Source organism: Eretmochelys imbricata, chromosome 25 (genome assembly GCF_965152235.1).
Source record: "Eretmochelys imbricata isolate rEreImb1 chromosome 25, rEreImb1.hap1, whole genome shotgun sequence".
NCBI lineage: Eukaryota > Metazoa > Chordata > Testudines > Cheloniidae > Eretmochelys > Eretmochelys imbricata.
Window position 1 is genome coordinate 6617810 of NC_135596.1, and position 24526 is coordinate 6642335.

The following is a 24526-nucleotide window of genomic DNA, read 5'->3' on the forward strand; positions in this document are numbered from 1 at the left end:
TTCAGCCTCCTCAGCCAGCAGCTGGAGAGAACTGGGTTCCCTTTGCCTTAACTTACCAGATAAATCCTCTTGAAGCCTGGTGCTCAGGAGCAGTGGTGGGACCTCAAGTCACCACTACCTTGGCCAAATGGAGCTGGGTTTGGCTTTTGGACCCGGTGCAGACATCCGAACCAGCTGGGTGTGGGTGGCACAGGCGACCCAGCAGTCCCACCGCTTTTATGGAGAGGGAATATTCTCCAGGACTCCTGGCTCATCCCCTAGTCTGTTATCCATGGGACCTTCTCTCTCTCTGATGGGCCACCAGCAGTGGTGGGAAGAAGGGAGACTGGTAACATCCCCAGTGGAAGGCTGTCCACAGTGCGGTAACTACACCAGGCTCTTTACTGAACGAGAGGCCCAGTGCAATCCCAGAGGATCTGATACACAGGAGGTGCCAGTTCTTCGCTGTATCTAGATTCCTAATGATCACCCAGTTTACTCTAAGCCCTGATCTTTCCTGAATCCTCCAGCTTTAAACCCTGCACGGACAGGAAGATAGACCCATAGCTTTAATTTCTGTCAGTTTTCACTCTGCAAAATCAAACCTCAGGCAGCGTCAGCTCCCCCACCTCTTTTTAAAACACGGCTTGTCCCCTCTGCATGGCGAAACAGCTTCCGCCGCTAGCGTTCTCCAAAAGCCAGCAGCACGTCTCAGCATTGGCCAAAGCGGAGGGCAGCAGATCAAGTGCCTTATCTTTCTGGACTAGTGCACCAGAGACCCCAAGAGATCTTTACACGTTAGGGCGGGGGGTGAGGGGGGGCGGTGAACGTGGCCACGTGCACAAGCAAAGGTGTGAGTAAAGCGTGAACCCAATCAATGGACCAGCGGCCGGTCAAATGGCTCTGAGTCCCAGACCATTCCAGTCGGATGGGATTTCACTGGGGACCACGCTGGTTTATTTGCCTTAACACACTAGTGCTTCTCTGTTTATATTTTTGCTTTTGCATGTCTTATTTTCTTGACTCCTCTCCCCCACCGTTCCTGCCCCTTCGTCTCCATCCTTCTTCTTCTTCTTCTTCTGTTTTGTTTCCTGTCCTGCCGGTCATTAGCAGTCGCCCGAGGGGAACGAGTTGTGTGATCCTCAGGCTAGTCAGCAGCCTGCCGAGGAACCTCTAGGAACTCACCTAGCGACCAGCAGGCTTGGGGGTTCCGTGCAGGTACATGCAGTGTGCTGAGTGGGAGTGGAGGGGGTATTCCCAAAGTGGGGGACAGGCCACTGGGGAAAGGCCCTGTCCCACAAAACTCCGGCTGCAGCAGCATCCTTTGGGTGCGATTTGTGCTTATCCCCAGGATTGGGGCTTTGCAACCTTTCGTTTCCATCTGTGGATGTGGAATCTCTGGCTTTGTCCCTTAAGCCCATCCCACGGTTCTCCTTCCCTTTCTGGTGCTCAGGTTCACCCCTCCGCTCCTCTGTCTCCCCTCTTCCACTTCCAGCATCAGCTGAGCTTGAAACCCTGTCCGCTCTCAGATCTGCAGGCAGTGCTTAATCCTGCCCCAGTCGTCGTCCTCTCCTGCTTTCTGTGACCCCAGCCCCTTGCAGATGGTCCTGGGTGTGTGTTGAAGCACGTCTCCGCTAGGGTCAAGAATCCCCCTGCCACACACTGGGGCACCTCTGCTTTGTGTGTCTCGTGGTGAAAGGGAGAAATTCACGGGCTTAGCTGGGCCCTGGACTGTGTGCTGGGCCTTGGTGAATTTCACCCTCGTTCCATATAACTCTTCCCACAACTGTCCTCGTTCCTCACTAGTCCCTGTGCTTGTCTGTCTCTCCTCACTTGATTTGTTCCCCTGCCACGGGGCTCCTGGGGCAAAACTCGCCTAACTCTCCCAAGCAGAGCTTTGAGTCGTGTGTGTTCTCCCTGGCTCCTGCTCCTACCACCAGCCTTCGTGAGTGGGCAAGGGACACCCAGACCATCCCCCGCAATGCTCGCTGCACAGCTCTGCTTCCTGTGGCAATGGCCGCTAGAAACATGCTCTCCCCCCTCGGCGTGCTCTCTAGTCTCGGGGTTTGTCTTCACCGCAGTTAACTGGAGTTATAGCTCCAATGTGGGGGTGCTGCTAACACCAGGGGGCTGGCGCCAGTGGGGGTGGCGGCTGGCGCAATGTGGCGGCCGCTCTGCGCTGTTCACGTGTGGCCTGGCCGCTGACTCGACCGTACGGCGCTGCCCTGAAGGCGCAGCCTGTGTCACTGCGGCTGGGCGTGAGCTTGCATAGTGCCGCTTCCCCCAGTGCTGGGCAAGGTGGGGACTGCCGAGTTCAAGTACTAGGCCTGGACATCAGCCAGGTAACTTGGCCTTGCCCAGAGGGCAGTGTGAAGAGGGGAGGAGGGGATCAGAGTTGCTCAGGGACTGCAGTGCTGGCCCGTCCCCTCCTCTTGTCACTTCGATTCCGTCTCCCAGGAGCACGGGCAGCGAAACCGGAAGCAATCCCCGCCCAGGGACGGTGGCTCCCTAGAGATTGTAGCTGCTGGGAAGCAGCTGCCGGTTTCCTTTCGGTAGCGGTGTGTGGTGAGGTCGCAGGACCTGCCAGCGGGCAAGGGGCTTGGCCCTGGTGCGTCGCAGCCATTGGTGGCACTGCTCTGTTCCGTCTGCTGCGTGAGCCGGCGTCAGCGGCTGCAAGGGGAAGGGCCGGCACTGAGGATGGTCACCAACGGCGTGTGAGCACAGGATACAGTGCTAGGGCGAGGGTCCAAGGCGGGCCAACGTGTCTGGGACAGTGGAAGTTAGTGGGCATCCAGAGCATGTGAATAGCTCAAACCTCAGGGCGGGCCCAGGAGCTTTAGCCTTCCCCTACTTGTTTTTACTGCTCAGGAACAAAACCGGTACTGGGAGCAGAACAGAACCCCCACCACCACCATGACCACCACCTTGGTGCACTGCTGCCCCACTGGCCTGGTCGTTCTGTGGGATGTGAATGGCCATGGAGTGAAGCGCTGCCCGGCTCGCTGGGTTGCCATTGGGAGGCAGTTTCTGAGGCTCGCAGATTTTGGGTCTGATCACACAGGAAGAGCCGGGTTTGAAAACGTGCTACAGAAATGAAATCTGGGCCCTTCCCAGGCATGTTGTGTGGCAGGCCCTGCCGAATAGCCTTCTGGAAAACCCCTCCTCTGGTGCAAGGAGACAGGAGGGCATTCCTCTCCGCAAGCGATGCAAGCTCGCTCAATGGCAGAGTGCTGGGAGGCTGAGGCCCGGCCCCTCTAGCTAGTCCAGCACCTATGGCACTCGTTGCCAGCTTGGCCAGGGGCAGGCATGATTCAGCAGTGCTGCCACCCTAGGCAAAGCAGTCCCGGGTACTGGCATGTCCCTCCCCCCAACAGCTGGTAGCTCTAGGTCGCCTCCCAGGCCGGGTGCTCGGAAGGAAACTTGGCTCTCTTACATTGTGGCAGTTTCTCTACAGGGGTGCTGCTTTGACCTGCCCCCTGCCATATATAATGCGCCCTGTGGGGAAGGCAGTTCGGGCATTGTTGGGCTGTACCTGTTTCCCTACTCCATGCAGGGATTCAGTGTCAGACGGGGCAGGGCCAATGAACAGGCTCTCGGCTCTCCAGTCTCTGACTGTCCAACTTTTCCTCCCAGGTGATGAGTTCCACCAACGGAGAACTGAACACGGACGACCCGACCGCGGGACATTCGAATGCCCCGATCACAGCGCCCGCTGAGGTGGAGGTAGCGGATGATACAAAGTAAGGACCCGGCTGCGCCTGCAGTTTGCTTTTTTTGGGTGGGGGGGTGGGGGGTTGGCAGCTGCTGCACTGGCCACACTGGATGGGTTGTTGGGGTTTATTTGCTGCTGTGTTTGGCTGCAGCAGTTGTATCCTTCTCCCCTGTGTAGAGGATCGAGGGGACTGAGTTGTAATGAATCAACAGGGGATTCCGTACCGAGGCAGCTGGACGCGGACACACCCTGCCGTTCTCTCTAGCTCGCAGCCTGCTCTGCCTAATGTCGCCACGTGGTGTTTCCCAAGAGCCAGGATTTGTCTATTTTAAATCTGCCGGGGATGCTGGGCTGAGGTTCCTGGCCAGAGACAGACCCTGGGGTTCATTCTAGTTCCCAGGAACGCAGGCTGCGTGGCCACGCAGGCTCTCCCCTAAACCCCGGCCTGGGCGGTGCAGCCATGGGCGGGATCATGGGCTCTCACACTGACCAGCATTGCATCTTCATCTGCCTGAGCACGCGTCCGTTTCCGAAGGGTCGCGATCTCACTCGTGCCCCCCTAACTCCTGTGAAAAACACTGTCCCCACCCCCAGCGTTCAGTGACTTGAGGTCTGGGCTTTTCAGTGACCAGGGAACGAGAGAGAGATGGGACCCAAACCCACTTCTCGCTGGTCTTTAGAAGTGTAAGGCTTGCCAGATGAGTTCAGACTCATGGTCCATCTCGTCCAATATCCCCTCTCTGATAGTGGCCAGCACCAGCTGCTTTGGAGGCAAGGTGTCAGAACCTCCCAGCAGCAGATGTGGGAGAATCTGCCCCCACACAGGCCACCTCCTGGTCGCTAATAGAGATCAGCTTAAGGCCACCCCCCCCCAAAAAAAAAAAAAACCCAAAACCCAAAAAACCATGTTATCATGAACTGCCACGATTCCAGATATTCTCATTCCCCCTTGCAATGTCCAATCCCTTCTGGAATCGGGAGGAACCTGCTGTTGGCCTTAGAGAGGACAAGTGCAGTCTAGGGGCGTGACAGTCTGCCTTTCTCCGCAGGTGCTGCTGTTTCTTCAAGAGGAGGAAGAGAAAAACCATCCAGCGCCACAAGTGATCTGCCAGGGACAGCACGGATCAGTTTGTGCAGTATCGCCTCTAACTCTGGCTATGGATGGGTCTAGATTCCTGATCAGATCTGCAAGGCCTTCCCTCCCTCTGATTTTGATGGGGGTGGGGGAAGAGCCGTCATGACTTCACCGCCTGGCACCACGTGTGGATGGGGAGCGGGGGAGGGAAGTTCCCAAACTGCTTTACTTTTCCTCCACCACCACCACATCCACCCAATGGTCGTTTACTCAAACCAAGTCAGACTTTGCCGACGTTCCCACACCCGTCTATCGTGCAGTCCACGGAGAGCATTAAGCTATTTAAAAAAGGAAACCAACCAACCAAACCAACGACGTGAATTTCTTTTGATTCTGTTAACTAGTTTGAAAACGGGGATCAACTCTACAGACTCGAAAAACATTGCTGGCATAGAAGAAGCCGAAGACAATTTCAAGAGCGGTGGGCTATGGAGAATTTTTTTTTTCCCTGTCGCTTCTTTGTCTCTGAAGTTAATTTAAGTCTCGGTGCAGAGTGCTGAGTTGTCAGTCTTTGACCTTCCTCTTTTTAGTGTTACGAAATTCTGCTTTTCTTTTAAAGATTGTGTTTTCCCTGTAAGCTCCCCTTCCGCCATTTGGTTAAAACTCTTTCCTTGTGGTGGCGATTGATCGCTGTGTTAGCCGAGTCTCTGGTACGGTGATGCGTGGAGGAGGGACTCGTTTACACTTTCGTTTTACGATGCACTTTTGCTAGCAATACAAGCGATGTTTGGTCTTGAAATTAACAGTTTAGTAATTAACAGGGGAAAGCAGGTGGGGGGGGGGGAAGCCAAATTTAGGGTCTCAGGAATGGTTGGGAGCTTATCAGAACCCTGAAGCCACGCCCTCAGCCATTTGAAATGGGCAACCTACCTTGGGGGCACCTGGCCAAGACCAAAGGGAAACTTGATGTTGAGGAGCAAGGTAGAAAAAGGATGTCTTAATGGTCCCTGCAATGAGCCTTGGGGTGGGGATTGCTTCCTGGCGCACAGGACAGCTTAGGATGTTTTTATTAAGCACAGGGGATAGCTGAGTCCTGCTTATACTCCTGGCATGAGAGTTCAGTGTCCTCGTTTTATGTGAAGTTGCTTAACTGGACTTTTTTTTTAAAAAAGACTTTCCTGTTGTCCAAGCCCCCAACCCAGTGAATCTCCCCACAACTGACATTCTGATCAGCAGGGACCTCCCGGGAGGACCAAGAGCCTCCTAAATGAACCAAAAGCAAGCCAGTGCAGTAAGGAAGCAGTGTGCATGTTCCCTGGGGAAAGAAGGGGAGGATGAGAGGCCAGTTGGGGAGGAATGGTTAAAACTCCCTGGGGTTCTATGTCCCACTCAAAAGGGGCAGCGTGGAGTGAATCAGATTTGTAGCTTGCTGGGAAATAGTAACCCCCACTAGGATAGACCCAGCTAGGCCATTCTGTTTGTCCACTGACTCTCCTTTCTGGAAGGGCTGGAGCGAACCTTATGAAGGTTGAAACCCTCCCTGCCTGCTTGCCAGTCCAGTCATGGGGCTGGAGCCCTAGGCTGGCCCACTCAGCTCATCCAACAATCAGAGGCCCATGTGCTTACTCCTTAGCTGATCACATGTGGCAGTTCCTAGTTGTGGGGTTTTTTTTAAACACACACACACACACACACACACACAAACCTTTAAACAGCCACAAGGGGCACAACAGCCAACCTTAATTCAGTGTGAAACGACTGAGAATGTGTGTTTGGTTGTGCGTATTTACCACAGCAACAAAATTTGACTTTGGGGTTGTTTTTTTACAGGGCGGGGGGGGGGGTGGGGAAGTAGCATGTGGGTTTTTTTTTATTTTCTGTGTAATTATGACACTTGTAATGTTTGAGCTGTAGGAGCTGGAAGCTGCTCTGAGGTTGTGCAGGAGGAGGATCAAAGCCTTTGTCTGAAATAAACACTGCCATCCTTTGCAGGCGCAAAGGGGGAGCGTGTGGGAAGTCCTCAAACGCCACTTGTGCTAGGTACGTCCTGCTTTACTCTTCTGCAGAGGCCCTGGGAATGGGGTCCTGGGCTGATTCGCCAGCGAGCCGTACCGGCTACTCTATCCTGTTGCTGCAGCACGTGGGCGGCTGGGGGTAGGAATATACAGCTGTAGGGGAGGGGACTAGGGCCCACAGGCAGGGGGAGCCTGGCACATTTCTCTCCCATTTCTGCTGGAGTACAGCGGCTTTGTCTCTCTTCCAGCCAAATTCCTTTCATTTAAATCAGCCCTGAATGCCGAAAAACAGGCTTAAGCTAGTTCAAGTGGCTTCCTCCTTCCCCAGCATCCACCCTAAGCTGGAAGGTCGGTGCCCCTTTAAAGATCCTAGGGACTGTGAATCAGACGCAGCCTCGTATTCTTGTCTGCAGTTTTACTTCAACAGCAGTGCCTCTGTCGTGCTCAAGAGAACCAAGGTGGTGGGGAGGGACAGCTGCACCGGGAGCTACACAAGGAGTGCACAGCCAGCTGCTAGAGAGCGCTTGGTTCTTGACAACTCAATGAATTCCACCAAATCAGGACCTTTGTATGGTATTTAGTTATGTGCAATGTTTGACCTTGTTTCCCAAACAATGCAAATGAAACCGCCTTAAATCTTCACTGGAACTGTTCTTCCAGTCCCCGAAGGTGTAAAATAAAAGTATGTGTATGAGTGGGTGCATGTGCGTACTTGGACTGCCATTTGCCATCTGTCTTTTCAGACAAACCTCCTGCAGGCTTACGAGGAAATAAAAGGGAAAGAGGCCAGGGCGTTTGCCCAACTCTGTCTTCTGACTCTCTTCCTGCCCCAGGGAATGGTCAGGCCCTAGGGCTGGCTGAGCTGGAGGAGCAGTGGGACGCTGTACTCACATGGAAAGAGTCTGTATTTGTGTAGCTCCAAAGCAGAAGGGCGGTGGTTCCAGTGCAAGTTTAGTTATGGCTTTAAATAAAAGCGTACAGACCTGGTATTTACATTTCTCTGCTGCATCCTGGAAGCCACAGAATTTAGGGGCTTTTTAAAAAAAAAATAAAAAAAAAATCCAACCCCCCCAGTTTCCATCAGGCTTTATTTTGGGGTGATGCTGTGAGAAGGCAATGGCCTGTGGGACCATTAACAGATTGCACCAGCATATAGAAATTTGCATCAAGGCTTAGCAGAACACCCCAAGCCCTGGGTGTACTGTTCTCATACATCTACCAGCTGGAGGCAGACCAGCCCCTTCAGGACTGACAAGAGCAGAGCAAAGTATGAATTTAGAGCACAACCTGCTAGGAGCCGCAGGGGGAGGGGGAGTTCAGGGTGCTGAGTTGCCTTTGACAATAATGCCTCCTCCTCCATGTGAAGCAATGGCAGGGATGGGGCATGAGTGAAAGAGCAGGCCAAGAGGTGGGTGATTGCCCAGCTCAGACAGGGGCTTGCTGGGAGATGCTAGTCATGGCAGCTGATTTACATTATCCCCACTGGACAGACACAAGGGCATTTTACATACAGACTGAGTGGGGAGTTTTAGTCAGTCTAGCGTAAGGAATACAAGCTCAAGGTGGGGATATGCTAGCTTTAAGCAAAGGCCAGGGGGGTGTTCCAGGGATGCTGCTATCTCATCTCACTGTGGCAGGAGTAATTCCTTCATTTCCAGTTAGACAGTTGTGTAACTGCCTTAAACGTAAACAGGCACTAGCATTGATGGGCAGGTGGGGCATTTGCTGCACCTTCGTGGGACCCATCCTGGGATCAGGGATACACAGCCTGGGCTCAGGCCTGCAAGGGGTTCTTCTATGTGTCACGCTGCTGGTGGCAGCACCTATTAAAACACTGCTTTAATTATTACCCAATTAAATTATCAATGTGCACTGTTAAATTTATTTGCTGTGAGAATATATAAACTAAATATTTCCCCTCATACTGTTTAACTATGAATATATAGAATTTACTGTAGTAAATGAAGCCCTTCACTCACAGTGCAGGAGCTCTTTTGGGTAATTTTGATTGCTAATTTTGGCTCTTGAACTACTGAGGTCTGAGTAGCCTGGTCTAAATAGATGTGGCAGGGACATCTGCAGTCAGACTCAAACCAGCTCTGACTGAGTGATTGCGAGGGCATTAAGGCTGATCAGTGACAGCCCAGGCTGGTGCTGGGGTTTGACTGGTCTTGCCCGGCTGTGGATGCTGGAGGAATGAATCAAGGAGGTCTAAGCTGACTACTGCTCTGAATAGGCTTATGAGCATGGAGAAGTCAGTCTGCCTTTGTCAGCTGCCTCCCAGGCCTGGAGGGAAGAGATGGCTGCACAGTGCTTTGATTAGGTAAAGCCCTCCACTAACAGTCCAGGGCTGGGCACACTCACCTGGGGCATACAATTCCCTTAAACAAAACCTGCTCACTACAGGATTGGTGTGTCCAGAAGAGACACACTTACAGCTGCCTTTTGTTTATTCAGCTAGGCCTGCCCAACACTGGCTTCTCTTCTCCCCCCCTCCATCCCTTGGGGGGGCCCTGTTTCCTCCCCTCTGGGTTCATGGCAGAGCCAGTAGTAAAACCTGGCTTTAGTCAAATAGTTTGAAGTCTGCCTTTGAGAGAGGAATTGAAGACCGTTTAGCTGCTGCTTCATCATTACATTCTTGGGTTTAAATAAAAGAGACGAGGGGGAGGTGGAAAGGAAAACTTAAGGCAACTCACTTTCTCTCTCTTGTATATACCGACATATTTCTCAGACCACCACCTCCCTGCATTAACTTCTTTCACTGAACACTTTTCAAGACAGAATGTCAAGGGGAACAAAGGAAAATATACTTATACATTGCTTCAAGGGTTGAACTTTTACAGTAATTTACACAGCAATTTAGAGCACCCAGGGAAAATAAATTAAGGACCCTGCCAGCATCAGCTATCTCAGTTCTCTTCCCACACTGGTTGAAGACAGACTCCTGGAAGTTGCCAGGTTCTGTTTTGCTAGCTGCTCTCTTCCACTCATGAAACTTTGTATTAAAGACAATCTCAATGTCTTTATTGATTTCCTATTTACAAAAATCACAAAGCTGGCAAAAAGCAGAGAGCGTGAACACTGAATGAGCATTTGATACATTCATTAATATAGCACTAGAGTCTAGACGTTGCCAGCTCTGTTTGAGGTGACATGATACAATAGAAACTTCTTATACTTTGGAGACAGGCATGTTCCACAATGAATCTACAAAAGACAAAATCGCCTCAAACCGCATAAAGCCCTAAGAACAAAAATTGCTCAGATGTTATTCAGAGTTTAATTTTTCTTTTTAAAACATTTTTCAGCAGGATAGTCTAAAGCGACCTACCTGCCTTGTGGCTTGAAAGCAAGATTGCAAGGAGGGAGTATTAAAAACATAAGCCTTAAAAGGAAAAAGCCACCAGGTAGGTCTACACCTCAACCACATCTTGAGGCTAAATGCCTTACGTGTCCTGCTATTTTCATGGACCAGTGTGCAGATTTGCTTCTTCCAGGGTCCAATCATTTCTGCTATTACCACTTTATACAGAAATGCTCAGGGAGTGCTATATCCACAGCAAAGAGGTTACACCGAAAGTAATAAAAGGGCAAAGAAGCCCCGAACCCTGATGGACGTATTCCCACAACCTTTGACAAGAAGAGGGGAAAAACAGGAGCGCAAAAGCAGGCAGGTCAGCTATGTACATTCCAACAGAAGGCAGTTTCCCTCTTGGAGGAAGGAGCATCTCCATTCTGTTAATCCATTTCAGAATATGTTTGCATTGCACAGAATCAGGTTCAATAACTTGAGTAGTGGACCCACCATTTTCAGTACTGGCCGTATTTTAAAAACTGCCTACTCTCAAGCAGGCTCACAATAAACATCTCACAATGTCTTCCTAAAGAACAGAACACACTGACAACAGTATCTAACACCTACACGGATTATTTCTGGGTGACATTAATTCCTGATCTTTATTTTTGCTGTCTGGCTGATGGAAAGTTACCCAGCCAGCCAGCCACAGAACCTAGACCCGGTTACTCTGGCATGCCCGGGGGAGGTGGTGGTGTCAGAATGGGATACTATTTCCCAACTGGCAACAGGCACCAAATCATCCATTGCAGTAGAGGATGACCAGCATGTAATGCTTTGCTCAGGGACTGCTATCACAAATGCAACAAGGGAGCCCTGTCATAAGACCATGTCTGGAGCAGTGGAGAGAGAGAGAGAGAGAGAGAGAGAGAGAGACACACACAAAGACTTTTTAATGAACCTCAACTTATCAGAGACAACACAATCATGCACTAATTAATTCCACACCAACACCTCTGAATGGTTTGGCCACCCATGCTTACGAATGCAGCCTTTATTTCAAATACCCTCCTCCTCGGCAGGCTGCTGGGAAGTAAAAATCCCTTTAGTCTTCGCTCGTCAGGGCAAGGGTGGGACCATTCAGGCAGTTACAAAACAAAGTCACACAGCTACTTCCCATCAAAGCAGCATCATGCTCAGCTGAAATCAAATCTGTTTATGGCGAGAGGCAACCAGTTTTGAACAGAGATAAGGGGAGAGGAGGAGGCTCTTTTGCCATCAAAGCACCCCCATCGATGTCTGGTGTTAAAGCTTTTGTTTAAGTCAACCAGGAGTCTCCAGTAAGAGCGTCATGCTGAGACAGTCTGTCCAAACACCCACTGAACAGGCTCTAGCTGTGAGGGGACAGACAAATGTGCATGGACAAGCAGAAACTCTTCAGTCGTTTTCTATTCTGTTTCATAAATCCCACTCCATCTGCTGATGGTTAAAGAAGTGACACTTGAACACCAAACCCCCTTCCTCTTTGGCAGCAGAGCTCTGACCCAGTATGAACAGTTAGTGAAGCAAAGAAAACAAGACAGTAGAAGAGCCATGCTGCAACTTGCCTGAAGACCGCAGCCATATACTTTACACTGGAGCCAAGCGAGGCACATTGTCAGGTAGAAGCAGCCACGGACAACTGCTACCTCGAAGTGGAAGGGATTCAGTTAGCGTGGCAGCTACCAGTATGGATTCCCTGCTGCTAAACGCTGCACAGGGGATATTTAACATCCCCCATTTGTTTAAACAGCATACAGACAAAACTGCAAAAGCACCCCCAGGCCAAAGCAGGGGCGCCTGCATGTAGGTAGCAAAGGTGCTCTGCTAAGTGCTGATCTACTGGGCCTCTCCACCTACGTACAGGGTCATCTAGCCCCAGGGCGTTTCCGTTGGGTTGTACTAACTGTCCAACTTAAAGGATTGTCTCAAATTAGCAAAAATGCCCACGTAAAACTCTGGCTGATCTCTGTAGAAGTTCTCTCCTGGAGCTGGGAGGCCGTTCTGAGGTCTCCCACAATACGTAGTGCTGAAATAGGAAAACCTCCATTAACACCCGTTTCCTTAATTTTCTGAAAAGAGCAAAGGTATGTACAGCCTGGCAGTATGGCAGACACGTTTTAGTGAAACCTCTCTCAGAGAAACCTCCCCATTTTGGCAGCACAGCTGAATCGACCTGGCAAACCCTCTCATCCCAATCCCAAGTAGGGCAGAGGAAGAAAAAGTCAATATGATCCTCAATATGAATTTTCTTTTTGCAGGATTGTCACCTAGTGGAGAATTTAACCACAATCAGAGCCACTTGTTTCCATGCTTCCAACTGATGTAAAAGCACCTACATTCATGACAATAAAAAACCCATGAAATCAGAGAGGGTTATCAGTAAAATGAAGAGTTACTAGCCACAGGCAACCTATAAATGACACCGATAAACCAGTTAGTCTGTACATGGGGGTAGCAGCAGCATCACTAGCACAAGGCAAAACATGAGCTTTACAATTATTTTACTGAGACCTTTGGCTAGCGTGGCTCCCACTGGCATGGCTGAATTCAGCCAGAGATTTTGTTTGGAAGGGCGTGGGAGAGAGGGAGAAGGGGAGACAAAAGTTCCTCCAACACAGCTGATTCCAACAGCTGCACTATGTATAGAAGATAATCTCTGGGATCTGTCCATCCTCCACAGACGTGCCGTTGTTATTCCCAGCCGCATAACAGAACGTAAAGCATGTTTTGGCTCCTGTTGTTGGTGATTCATGGATCACTTTACGCAGTCCTTTGGTTCCGTAGTGAGAATCTGGACCCTGCATTAGTGACAGAAAATAGGGGGCAAGCCCGTTAGTAAGAGGGAATACAGCCAGGCCAGAGCGAAACCAGGCTGCTTACAGCAGCTCCGTCACGAACTCAGGGTCTGATCTTGCCGGGTGACGAGCATCCCTACAGCTCTGCGAAGTGCTCAGGGCTGAGGACGCTCAGCAACTCACCGCTACTAAATCTCAAATATTTTAAGACACCAACAGCAAGCAGCTATTTTCTGCAGTCCAAGGTTTTGACGCTGACTTGCTTCGGAGATGGTTTTCCTTTTCCAAGGGGAAGGCTCAAAAAAAGCCAAGCACAGACATCCACCGCTAATTCACACACTCACTGGGCAGCTACTCATTTTATTCATTACTTCTTTGCACCCAACCCCCCCAGTCATAGAATCAGAGAATCTCAGGGTTGGAAGGGACCCCAGGAGGTATCTAGTCCAACCCCCTGCTCGAAGCAGGACCGATCCCCAACTAAATCACCCCAGCCAGGGCTTTGTCAAGCCTGACCTTAAAAATTTCTAAGGAAGGAGATTCCACCACCTCCCTAGGTAACACATTCCAGTGCTTCACCACCCTCCTAGTGAAAAAGTTTTTCCTAATATCCAACCTAAACCTCCTCCACTGCAACTTGAGACCATTACTCCTTGTTCTGTCATCTGCTACCCTTGGGAACAGTCTAGATCCATCCTCTTTGGAACCCCCTTTCAGGTAGTTGAAAGCAGCTATCAAATCCTGCCTCATTCTTCTCTTCTGCAGACTAAACAATCCCAGTTCCCTCAGCCTCTCCTCATAAGTCTTGTGTTCCAGTCCCCTAATCACTTTTGTTGCCCTCCACTGGACGCTCTCCAATTTATCCACATCCTTCTTGTAGTGTGGGGCCCAAAACTGGACACAGTACTCCAGATGAGGCCTCACCAATGTCGAATAGAGGGGAACGATCACGTCCCTCGATCTGCTGGCACTGCCCCTACTTACACAGCCCAAAATGCCATTGGCCTTCTTGGCAACAAGGGCACACTGCTGACTCATATCCAGCTTCTCATCCACTGTAACCCCTAAGTCCTTTTCTGCAAACTGCTGCTGAGCCATTCGGTCCCTAGTCTGTAGCGGTGCATGGGATTCTTCCGTCCTAAGTGCAGGACTCTGTACTTGTCCTTGTTGAACCTGATCAGATTTCTTTTGGCCCAATCCTCTAATTTGTCTAGGTCCCTCTGTAACCTATCTACCTCTCCTCCCAGTTTAGTGTCATCTGCAAACTTGCTGAGAGTGGAATCCACACCATTCTCCAGATCATTTATGAAGATATTGAACAAAATCGGCCTGAGGACTGACCCCTGGGGCACTCCCTTGATACCGGCTGCCAACTAGACATGGAGCCATTGATCACTACCCGTTGTGCCCGACAATCTAGCCAACTTTCTATCCACCTTATAGTCCATTCATGTAGCCCATACTTCTTTAACTTGCTGGCAAGACGACTGTGGGAGACCGTGTCAAAAGCTTTGCTAAAGTCAAGGAACAACACGTCCACTGCTTTCCCTTCATCCACAGAGCCAGTTATCTCATCATAGAAGGCAATTAGATTAGTCAGACCTGACTTGCCCTTGGTGAATCCATGCTGACTGTTCCTGATCACTTTCCTCTAAGTGCTTCACAATTGATTCCTTGAGGACCTGCTCCATGATTTTTCCAGGGACTGAGGTGAGGCTGACTGGCCTATAGTTCTCAGGATCCTCCTCCTTCCCTTTTTTAAGATGGGCACTACATTAGCCTTTTTCCAGTCATCCGGGACTTCCCCCCATTGCCATGAGTTTTCAAAGATAATGGCCAATGGCTCTGCAATCACATCCGTCAACTCCTTTAGCGCTCTCAGATGCAGCGCATCCGGCCCCATGGACTTGTGCTCGTCCAGCTTTTTTCTCCCTGCCTTCCATCAACTCCACTATCCGTCCTGTACCCCATATTCAACCTTTCTTATATCTTCCATTCCCTCCCCCTACTCTCTCTCGCTATTGTGAAGTCTTGTCACTTCTTCGGGTACAGCAGTGCTTCGCAAGCTATCTGATGTGGGGGATTGGCAACTTTTGGTTTTTTTCCCCAGTGTGCGCGCAGACTGGCAACCGATGGCTCACGGACCGGCACCGGTCCATGGACCACCACTTTGAGTAGCACTACTGTACATCCCCTCTGCCATAGGCTTCCAGTTGAAAAGAACTCAGAATTAGGTAGTCTTGTAAAAAGTTCCAAGCGCTGTATGACAAATGCTCACAACCCTGGTATTCTCATCTGAAAGAGACCTCCAAGAGCCATGTTGCCCATTAACAGTATTCAAACACTAGTCAATGTCCACACTATTAAATCATTTCATGCAATACCGGATTTTCCATCACCCATCCAACTACTGACCCATTATGACCACGCTTAATTGGTCTCATCTGAAGCACATGGCTAGATTTACATTTCTATGTTCCCACAGGGAATTGGGGCACTGTTAGGACCAGAGTCAAGTTTTTGAGGCTTTCCCATGTGTTCTGTCAGTATGTACGCATACACAAAAATACTCACATGCAAAGAGGATTCTCAGGTTGAAAACTAGCTGCACCTAAGTATTCCTAGCACTGAGACAATAAAGACCTTGCATAAAACTGTATTCCAGTAACACCATGAAGCCCCACCCAAGATCAGGGGCCCACTATGCTAAGGGCTGTGCAGACACACATGAAAAGCCACCTGCCTTGAAGAGTTTACAAACTAAATAGAAAGACTAAAGGTGAAAGTAGCTACAGGAAGATTTTGAACGAGCCTTTCATAAGATCTAAGGTAGAATGAAGGCCCCTTTCCCATTTCAAAAACTGCTTTTACGTTTGAACTCTAGTGTATACAGGGCCATTGTTGCATCGTTTAACCCATATAACGATGTTATCGGTTCTTGACAGTATGTACTGATATTGCTTCCTTAGTGTAGAATGCGCATAACTATAAATAAATTCACAAAACCAAGACTATCTACACTGGCCAGAAAAACACAATTTCAGCACTAATGCAGCCAGCACCGTTAGCTTGCCTAGCAAACATTTACTAAACAAAACTAACTCTTGAATGTTAACCCCTGACGTGCCACTTGCTTATTGGTAAGGAGCTAAACAATAAGTGCGAAATTTCAAAGAACAGGAAGAGACCCTGGAGGTCTAAAAACAGGATCAACGTTACTTCCCAAGAGACCAGCAAACCCATTAATTCTCCCTCCCATACACATATTGCAGCTAGAGCCCCATTACAGTACCTTTAGTGTCGCACAGGCTGTATAGCTGACGTTAGGTAAAATCTCAACAGGCTCTTTAAACATGACCCGGAAAGTGCTGGAGGATCCATCACAGCTGAACCCAGTGTCATTCTGACCCAGTACTGTATTGCTGTCTGTGTGGATGATCTGGAAGATGGATAAGAAAAGTAAACTTATTTTAAAAAAAAAAAAGATGGGATTGGCATTTAATTTAGTTATTTCCTCTCTGAGTTGCACATTAGGCCCATTAGCGGAGATCTTCATTATCGAAACGCTTCTCTGGACTGGTGAAGAGAGATAAGGTAGCTTTACACAGGCTTCTTTGGTACAGATTTGTTAGCTGCGTTAAGTCTGCCGACTCCACCAGTCAGACCTTTTAGAAAAATACAACGACACTGAAATGCAAAAGCATCAACACAAGTCAGTACAGGAAAACGACAGGGAACAAGATTCTGAAGAGGAGCCCTCCCAATGCCTTCCATACTCAGATTTAAGGGGCCTTTTGTTAGAGTCAAGTTACAGTGAACTCGTAGACAGGGACAAACAGTACTTGACGAGATTGAATATGCCTCGCAAAGAACTGTTTAATCAGAACAAAACGGGGGTCATTGGGACTAGGTGATTTAGTGACGTATGAGACTCCACAGTGCTAGGTAGCCTGCACTGGTTTCCAGTTATTTCTGGGTCCAATTTAAATACAGATATGGATCTACACAGTCGCACAGGTTTGGATCCCAGCATCTTTGATACCTTCTCTCCCCTTACACTGCAACTTGATAGTTGATTTCAGCTGGGATATTCTTGCTTAGGTCTCTAGTCTGGAGCTGGGGGGAGACGGGGGACTGAGGACAGTGTTCTCAGTAAGAGACCCTTCAATGCAAATGCTTTCTTCGCTGGTCAGATGGAGCTTATGTACTTCCTGCCCTTTTGGCAATGGAACTGGAGATACGTTTTTGTACAATTGCTCTTTTGATTGCTATGGTTTGATCTGAAGCTGAGCTACCCACCCCCAGAGGATAAGCAGTGTTCAACTTTCCTGAGCCAGGTATTAATGTGCCATTCCAACTCACTTCTTCCAAATGGATCCTAGAGCACTTTGCAAAGTGATTGCACTGAAAGAACAGACTAGGTGATGAGCCAACTGTCTACTGGTACTGTTCTGGAACAACGCCAGGACTGATTGTGGTAAAACCACAGATAACGCTGCTCAGTCCAACAAGTGCCCATCTGTGCATTGCCACCACATCACCCCACCCTCTCATTGTTTTGGTTTATACCACATTTTAAGGGAATCTTTCATAGAATATCAGTGTTGGAAGGGACCTCAGAAGGTCATCTAGTCCAAGCCCCTGCTCAAAGCAGGACCAATCCCCAACTAAATCATCCCAGCCAGGGTTGTCAAGCCTGACCTTAAAAACCTCAAAGGAAGGAGATTCCACCACCTCCCTAGATAACCCATTCCAGTGCTTCGCCACCCTCCTAGTGAAAAAGTTTTTCCTAATATCCAACCTAAACCTCTCCCACTGCAACTTGAGACCATTGCTCCTTGTTCTGTCATCTGCCACCACTGAGAACAGCCGAGCTCCATCTTCTTTGGGACCACCTTTCAGGTAGTTGAAAGCAGCTATCAAATGCCCCCTCATTCTTCTCTTCTGCAGACTAAACAATCCCAGTTCCCTCAGCCTCTCCTCATAAAAGTCACGTGTTCCAGTACCCTAATTATTTTTGTTGCCCTCTGCTGGACACTTTCCAATTTTTCCACATCCTTCTTGTGGTGTGGGGCCCAAAACTGGACACAGTACTCCAGATGAGGCCTCACCAATGTCGAATGGAGGGGAAGGATCACGTCCCTCGATCTGCGGGCAATGCCTCTACTTATACAGCCCAAAATGCCGTTAGCCTTCTTGGCAACAAGGGCACACTGCTGACTCGTATCCAGCTTCTCGTCCACTGTCACCCCTAGGTCCTTTTCTGCAGAACTGCTGTCTAGCCATTCGGTCCCTATGGTTACTAACCTTCAGCAAGTGTTGGTCTCAAGAGGTGTTGCGCGTGTCCATCCCACGTGAGCGTGCCCCATGCACACTCACCATCAATTTTTCCCTCCGTGGTACCCGTTGGGGCAGCTCAAGTGCCTTCTGCTGCTGCACACCACTGTGCGCTAGCAGAAAGGGCCCAGCCACGCCTGAGCCCCCTCAGTTCCTTCCTGCTGGACAACCCCAAGGCAAAGCGGCAGGAGGGCAGCTGTGGAATTGATACATTCAACACATCTTGAAAAACAACAGTTACAGACTGTTAGTAACCATTTCTTCTTCTTCGCATGATTGCATTCCCCTCTTGGCCACTCACTGGCCATAAAGGAGGAGGGGGGATCCAAGTTCACGCGCACAGACTGGAGTATAGCTTGTCGAAATTTAGCAGAGACTCTGCAGTACCGAGTGATGGCACACTGGGGTGCAAAGGTGTAAACTGAAGACCAGGTTGCCGCCCTACAAATGGCCAGGATAGGGACTTGTGCAAGGAACACCGCAGAGGCCTCTTGCGATACTGTGGTGCTCACCAGGGAAACGCCTGCCACGTCATAACGCACACGAAGGCAGGAAGTTATGCAAGATGAAATTCTTTGCAAGGAGATCTTGAGACTCTCCATTCTGTCTGCTATGGCCATGAACAGCTGGGCTGACAAACGAAGCTGTTTAGACCTGTCTACATAGACTAGTCAAAGTTGATCGGCAGACCTAGAGTTTCAAAAGTTGACTGGATGAGATGTACGCTGGACAGTACCTGAGCCCGGATCAGCCTCTGACTAGCCAGTTGCCCAGGTAAGAGCAGTCCTGTACTCCTAGCCTCATCAGGAAAACAGTTATCACAGACATACATTTTGTGAAAACCCAGGGAGCTGCTGACATGCCAAAAGGAAGCACCGTGAACTGGTCACAGGACTGCTTTGTTACAAACCCAAAACACTTTGTAACCTTGATAAATTGCCACGTGAAAGTAGGCGTCTTTTCAATCGAGGACAGCATACCAGGATCTAGGGAGAGATAATGGAAGCCCGAGTGACCAAGCTAAACTTTCTTTTTCAGAGATCTGTTGAGCTGATGCAGGTCCAAAACTGATCTGAGACCTCCCTTTGCTTTCGGACTAGAACCACTTCCCTCTGGGGAACCTCCTCTATGACCAAAGGATAGGTTGAACCTGCTGGAGGAAGAGCTCCTTGTGAGAGTGGCTCCTGAAGAGGGATGGGGAGGGAGCAGCAGAAACAAACTGAACTGTATATTCTACTTCCACAGATCTTAATACCCAGCGGTCTGAAGTAATCCAGAACCAAGCACTGATGAAGTGGGAAAAGCGGTTTTGCAAATATAGGGAAAATGGAATCTGGCAGGACAGCCTCGAGCATCCCATCCAAATAGCTGTTTAGCACCCACTAGGCATCAAGATGGAGCAGGCACTGATGCAGAGACAGACGGAGGGGGTGTTCTAGGTCTATAACCCCTGCTCTTCTTTCTCTGCAGGCCCTGCTGAGAAGCAGGAGCAGAGCAACAGTGAGTCTGTTTATAGATTAAAGTGCTTTTTGGATGGGGCTGGTGCGTACGGCCCCAAAGACTTTAAAGAGTCCTTCAAGCCATGGAGCTTCGAGTCAGTTTTCTCTGAAAACAGCAAAGACACTTCAAAGGGCAGGTCTTGTAAAGTCTATTGGACTCTTGTGGAAGCCTGAGCACGCCAGCCTTGCCACTGCAGAAGTCACGGATCTAGCTACAAAGTCCAATGCACCCAGCACAGCCTGCAACAAAGATCCTGTTACATATTTCTTCTCATCAACAAGAACTCCTGCCTAATGTACTCTGGAAGCATGTCTATGAACTCTGAAACAGAGTCCCACACTCAGAAGAACATAAGAAAGGCCATGCAGGGTTGGACCAATGGTCTGTCTAGCCCAGTATCCTGTCTTCCGACAGCGGCCAATGCCAGGTGCTTCAGAGGGAATGAAGAGAACAGGCAATCAAGTGATCATAGAATCATAGAATATCAGGGTTGGAAGGGACCTCAGGAGGTCCTCCATCCCGTCATCCAGTCCCAGCTTCTGGCAATGAGGCTAGGGACATCCAGAGCATGGGGTTGCATCCCTGTGCATCGTGGCTAATAGCCATTGATAGATCTATCTTACATGATTTTATCTAGTTCTCTTTTGAACTCAGTTATTCGTTTGCCCTTCACAACATCCCCTGGCAATGAGTTCCACAGGTTGACTGTGTATTACGTGAAGAAATACTTCCTTTTGTTCATTTTAAACCTGCTGCCTATTAATTTAATTGGGTGACCCCCTAGTTCTTGTGTTATTTACTCCTTTGTATATCATTTCCTTATTCACTTTTTCCACACCAGCCAAGATTTTACAGACCTATACCCACCCCACCTTTCGTCACCTCTTTTCCAAGCTCAAAAGTCCCAGGTCGTCTTAATCTCTTGTCATACAGAAGTAATACCCGTAATCATTTTTGTTGCCCTTCTCTGTACCTTTTCCAATTCCAACGTATCTTTTTTGAGATGTGGCAACCAGATCTGCATGCAGTATTCAAGATATGGGTGTACCATTATGATATTTTCTGTCGTATTATCGATCCCTTTCCAAATGGTTCCTAACATTGTTCAGTTTTTTGACTGCCACTGCATCCTGAGACGATGTTTTCGGAGAACTATCCACAATGACCACTCAAGAAAGAGATCTTGGAGTAACAGCTAATTTAGACCCCATCATTTTGTACTCTAAAAGTCTCTAATGTTTAGAGACACTCAAATCATACCAGCCCAAAAGCGCTCGCTGACTGGCAGTCCTGAGCTGCAACCCCCAAGTAGCATAAACTTTTCTACTCAACAGATCTCGTTTTTTCCTGTCCTTCAATTCAGGGGTTGCCCCTGTTGTTCCCTTTCACTGGCTGTGGATATCACCAGAGAGGATGGCAGGGTGGGGGGATGAGAATAGAGACATTCAGACTCCTAGGACGGAACAGAATATTTATGTTTGTTGCTTTTTTGAGGCAGGGAAGAGATAAAGGGGTTCTGCCAGAGAGCCTTAGCAGGGTCCATAATCACCTTATTAATAGGTGAGGCCACTCATGAAGGCCCTGCTGTGGCCAAAATGTCGTCAAGGCAGTGTGAGGATTCTTTAACCTCCTCCACCACGATCTCCAGGCTTAAGGCCACCCTCTTTCGCAGCTCTTGGTTCACTCAGTCACTGGGGGCAGGTGAAACGTCCCGAGCAGACTGCCTTATCAGGAGAGGACGAAGAAGAGGCCAGCACAGGTTCCTCCATTAGCTGTCCAGAAGGGTCTTTGTGAACTGCCTCTTGCTGCTTGTACTGGACTCAGGAACAGGCGGTGCCTGGCGAATAGACTCCCCACCTCTCTCCAATGACACAGAGCAGGAATGCCTCATATGACCTAGAAACCAGGGGGGAACCCCACGGGTTTCAAAAAGGCCACCGGACAGAGGTGGGTGCCAGGAACTCCCTGGCCACACACTTGATGGCACTCCCGTTGAAGGTTCCCTAGCAGTGCCTTGGTGGAGAGTAGTGAAACTGGCTCACACTGGGAAACAAAAGAGCAAATCTCTGATTCAGAGGAGGACTATTATCCCTCTGCTGACCAAGGGGGAGCTGCTCCCAACAGTGCCCGAGACCACTGCTGAGCCAAAGGAGCACCTCCATGAGCCAAAACTTTAGCCTAGCTTCCGTCTTTCCTCATCCAAGGCTTAAAGTCTTTGTAGATCTGACAACAACCCTGAATATAAGCTTCCCCGAAACGCTTTCAGCAGCTTGAGTGTGGGTTGCTCACGGGCCTCAGCCTACCACGAGAAACAGAGCTTAAAGCCCAGGGACCGAGGCATCCCTCAGTCCCACACAACGTGAAAAAACCCAACTGGGGACTGAGGAAACACCTACACTCGCTACACCATTAGGTACGTACTAATGCTATGAATCTAGAAATCTGTCTACAATTAATTTACAATGAACACACAGAGCACTTGCTAAGGCAAGCCGAGCAATTCCAAGGACCATTGCAATGCAATGCAAACACTCAATATTTATATCCCATAGTATAGTTATAATATAAGTAAGATTAATACCGGCAGCATCCTACAAGTATTCCATAAAGTCTAAACATATTTTTTTTAACACTCGTATCTGTGAGTAGGAAGGAACTGAGAGGGCTCGGGGCGGGTGGGCCCTTTATACACCACGCAGTAGCGTACAAGTTGCCACGACAGGTATTACTTGAGAGGAAAAAACTTCCTGACAACTGCATGCAAAGGCGCTTGCACATTGGGAGTGGAATGACACACGCAATCACTCAAAGGACGCCTGTGTAAACATGTGTTTCCCTAACCCCAGCGTTTACCTGAATTGCCTCAATGCGGTCAGATTACACATTCTTATGAGCACTAAACTCCCAACATGGCAGCACTGAGATACCGCAGCGATGGATGCCATTTATAGCAGAACAGAAACAGGCTTATGAAAGTAGCTAATCCTCCTAGGCCCCGTGTGTCTCTTTACTCTGCTCAGCTAACCAGTATTTCTATAAAACATGAAGACGCCTTTTTATAAAAAGGAGTTAACTGTATAGTTGAAAAGTTTGGTGTATATTTCACTGAGCGCTACACCGGCGAGGTTTATATGGCAGCAAATAAAGGGCATGTTTAGTACAGTAAAGAGAGAATGTTTAATACCTGTATATTTACTTGGTAGTCTGTCGGCCCATGTATTGATCCATACAGTCCAAACCCAACTACAAATATCCTTTTGTTTACTGAGAACCTGTAAGATTTAGAGAGAGGTTAACAGGGAAGAGTCAGCACAAAAATGGCAAACTGGTCTGCTAAAGTAAGGAGGATGCATAGTGACCTTAGCTCACAATTTGTTTTCAGGTCTAAGACTTACTGAATTCTGTACTGTATTTTAAGTGTGCTTTTTCAATAAGGTCTTAGATCCTTGATAGTTAATGATTTGCACTAAAGGAAAATAGAATTTTGTATTCTGCTTCCATAGTAACAGCATAAGCAATTCATACTGCACCATTAACACTCAGATTGACCCCACACAAAACGGGATTAGGTGGCTATGTACATTGTCACATATGAGCTTTCATTAAAAAACAATGAACTCTCTAGCCCTTAGGAGTGCAAAGTCAGCCTCCAAGATGTGAACCAAGTCAAAGCTGATGCAGTGGTCTGCCGGAATCTGGAGAGGTTGAAAATAAAGCCAAGAGAGATGAACTGCTCCTACTCACCTCCATGAGATTAACACTTTGAAGCCAAGTAAGAATACTTTAAATGTCAACATTAAATATTTCACACCTGATCACTGAAGCAGAATCATTAAGTTAATATACTTATGCATAATTGCTCGGTGTATTTGCAGCGGAACAGCTAGCTGCTGTCAAGATTGCCTGGGTAGAGAATAAGAACTCCGACAACTCCCACACCACACCTTATTCAAAACTACCTTCACCCCCCCACCCCATACCCCCAAGACAGGGAGGAAAAGGAAATACATCTGCCTTCCCATTGCAAAAACACTAGATTGCTTTTCTCTCCTCCCTGGATACCAAAATTGGATACCCCATTTCCAACACCACCTCCTCACCCCCTCAGACAACAGCTGCAATGTTAACGCGTGTTAGCAACGCACATCCAGGGCACATTCAAAGTTGATCTGCCAGCAGTGTAAAATATCGCATACCAAAACTACACAGCAGCCTGGCTCAACGTGCACCTCGAAGCTGACACTGTCAAACAGTTTCACTTAAAATAAGTTAGACAACTTTAACTCAAAGACAGAGAGGTGTCAAGAGGTTTCCCAATGTTAGATCTTTGCTCTAAAAGTTTCCTGTTGTAATAGCCTCTCCAACACAAGGTTTTACCCTACTTTAATGATGGGGAAACTAAACCAGACAAATTAAACAACCTTCCTATAGTCACTGCAAGTCAGCAGCAAATAAGGGAATAGCCCAGCTCTCCTAGACTCCCAGTGCCTTGCTCTAATCACTAGGCCACAATGCCTGCAATCAGTAAGTGGAGCCTTTAATTGAGACAGCCTTCACTTCACTGTACCCATTAAAATGACCTTGCATGAATCTATAGAATGATTAAAGGATTAGAAAACCTGCCTTACAGCTATTGAGCGCCTTGAGTCTATCTATTTAGGTTAACAAAGAGAAGGTTAAGGAGTGACTTGATTATAGTTCATCAGTATCTACGGGGGAACAAGTATTTAATAATGGACTCTTCAGCCTAGCAGAGAAAGGTCTAACAATCCAATG

At 48.6% G+C, this 24526-nt stretch overlaps 2 protein-coding genes across 3 annotated transcripts in view; one reads left to right on the forward strand and one right to left on the reverse strand.

Moving 5' to 3' along the window:
• The window catches only part of CSNK1G2 (casein kinase 1 gamma 2), a 94965-nt gene extending 87490 nt beyond the window's left edge, over positions 1–7475 (forward strand). The window contains exons 11-12 of the mRNA XM_077842246.1: positions 3613–3719; positions 4741–7475. Coding sequence (XP_077698372.1) covers positions 3613–3719; positions 4741–4795 — 162 coding nt within the window. The 3' untranslated portion in view covers positions 4796–7475. The remainder of the gene's footprint in view (positions 1–3612; positions 3720–4740) is intronic.
• Positions 7476–11013: 3538 nt separating this feature from the next.
• The window catches only part of BTBD2 (BTB domain containing 2), a 41923-nt gene continuing 28410 nt past the window's right edge, over positions 11014–24526 (reverse strand). For both annotated transcript variants that reach the window (XM_077842245.1, XM_077842244.1), the window contains 3 exons: positions 22935–23022; positions 16206–16352; positions 11014–12916 (listed from right to left, as the gene is read on the reverse strand). In XM_077842245.1, coding sequence (XP_077698371.1) covers positions 12755–12916; positions 16206–16352; positions 22935–23022 — 397 coding nt within the window. In that variant the 3' untranslated portion in view covers positions 11014–12754. The remainder of the gene's footprint in view (positions 12917–16205; positions 16353–22934; positions 23023–24526) is intronic.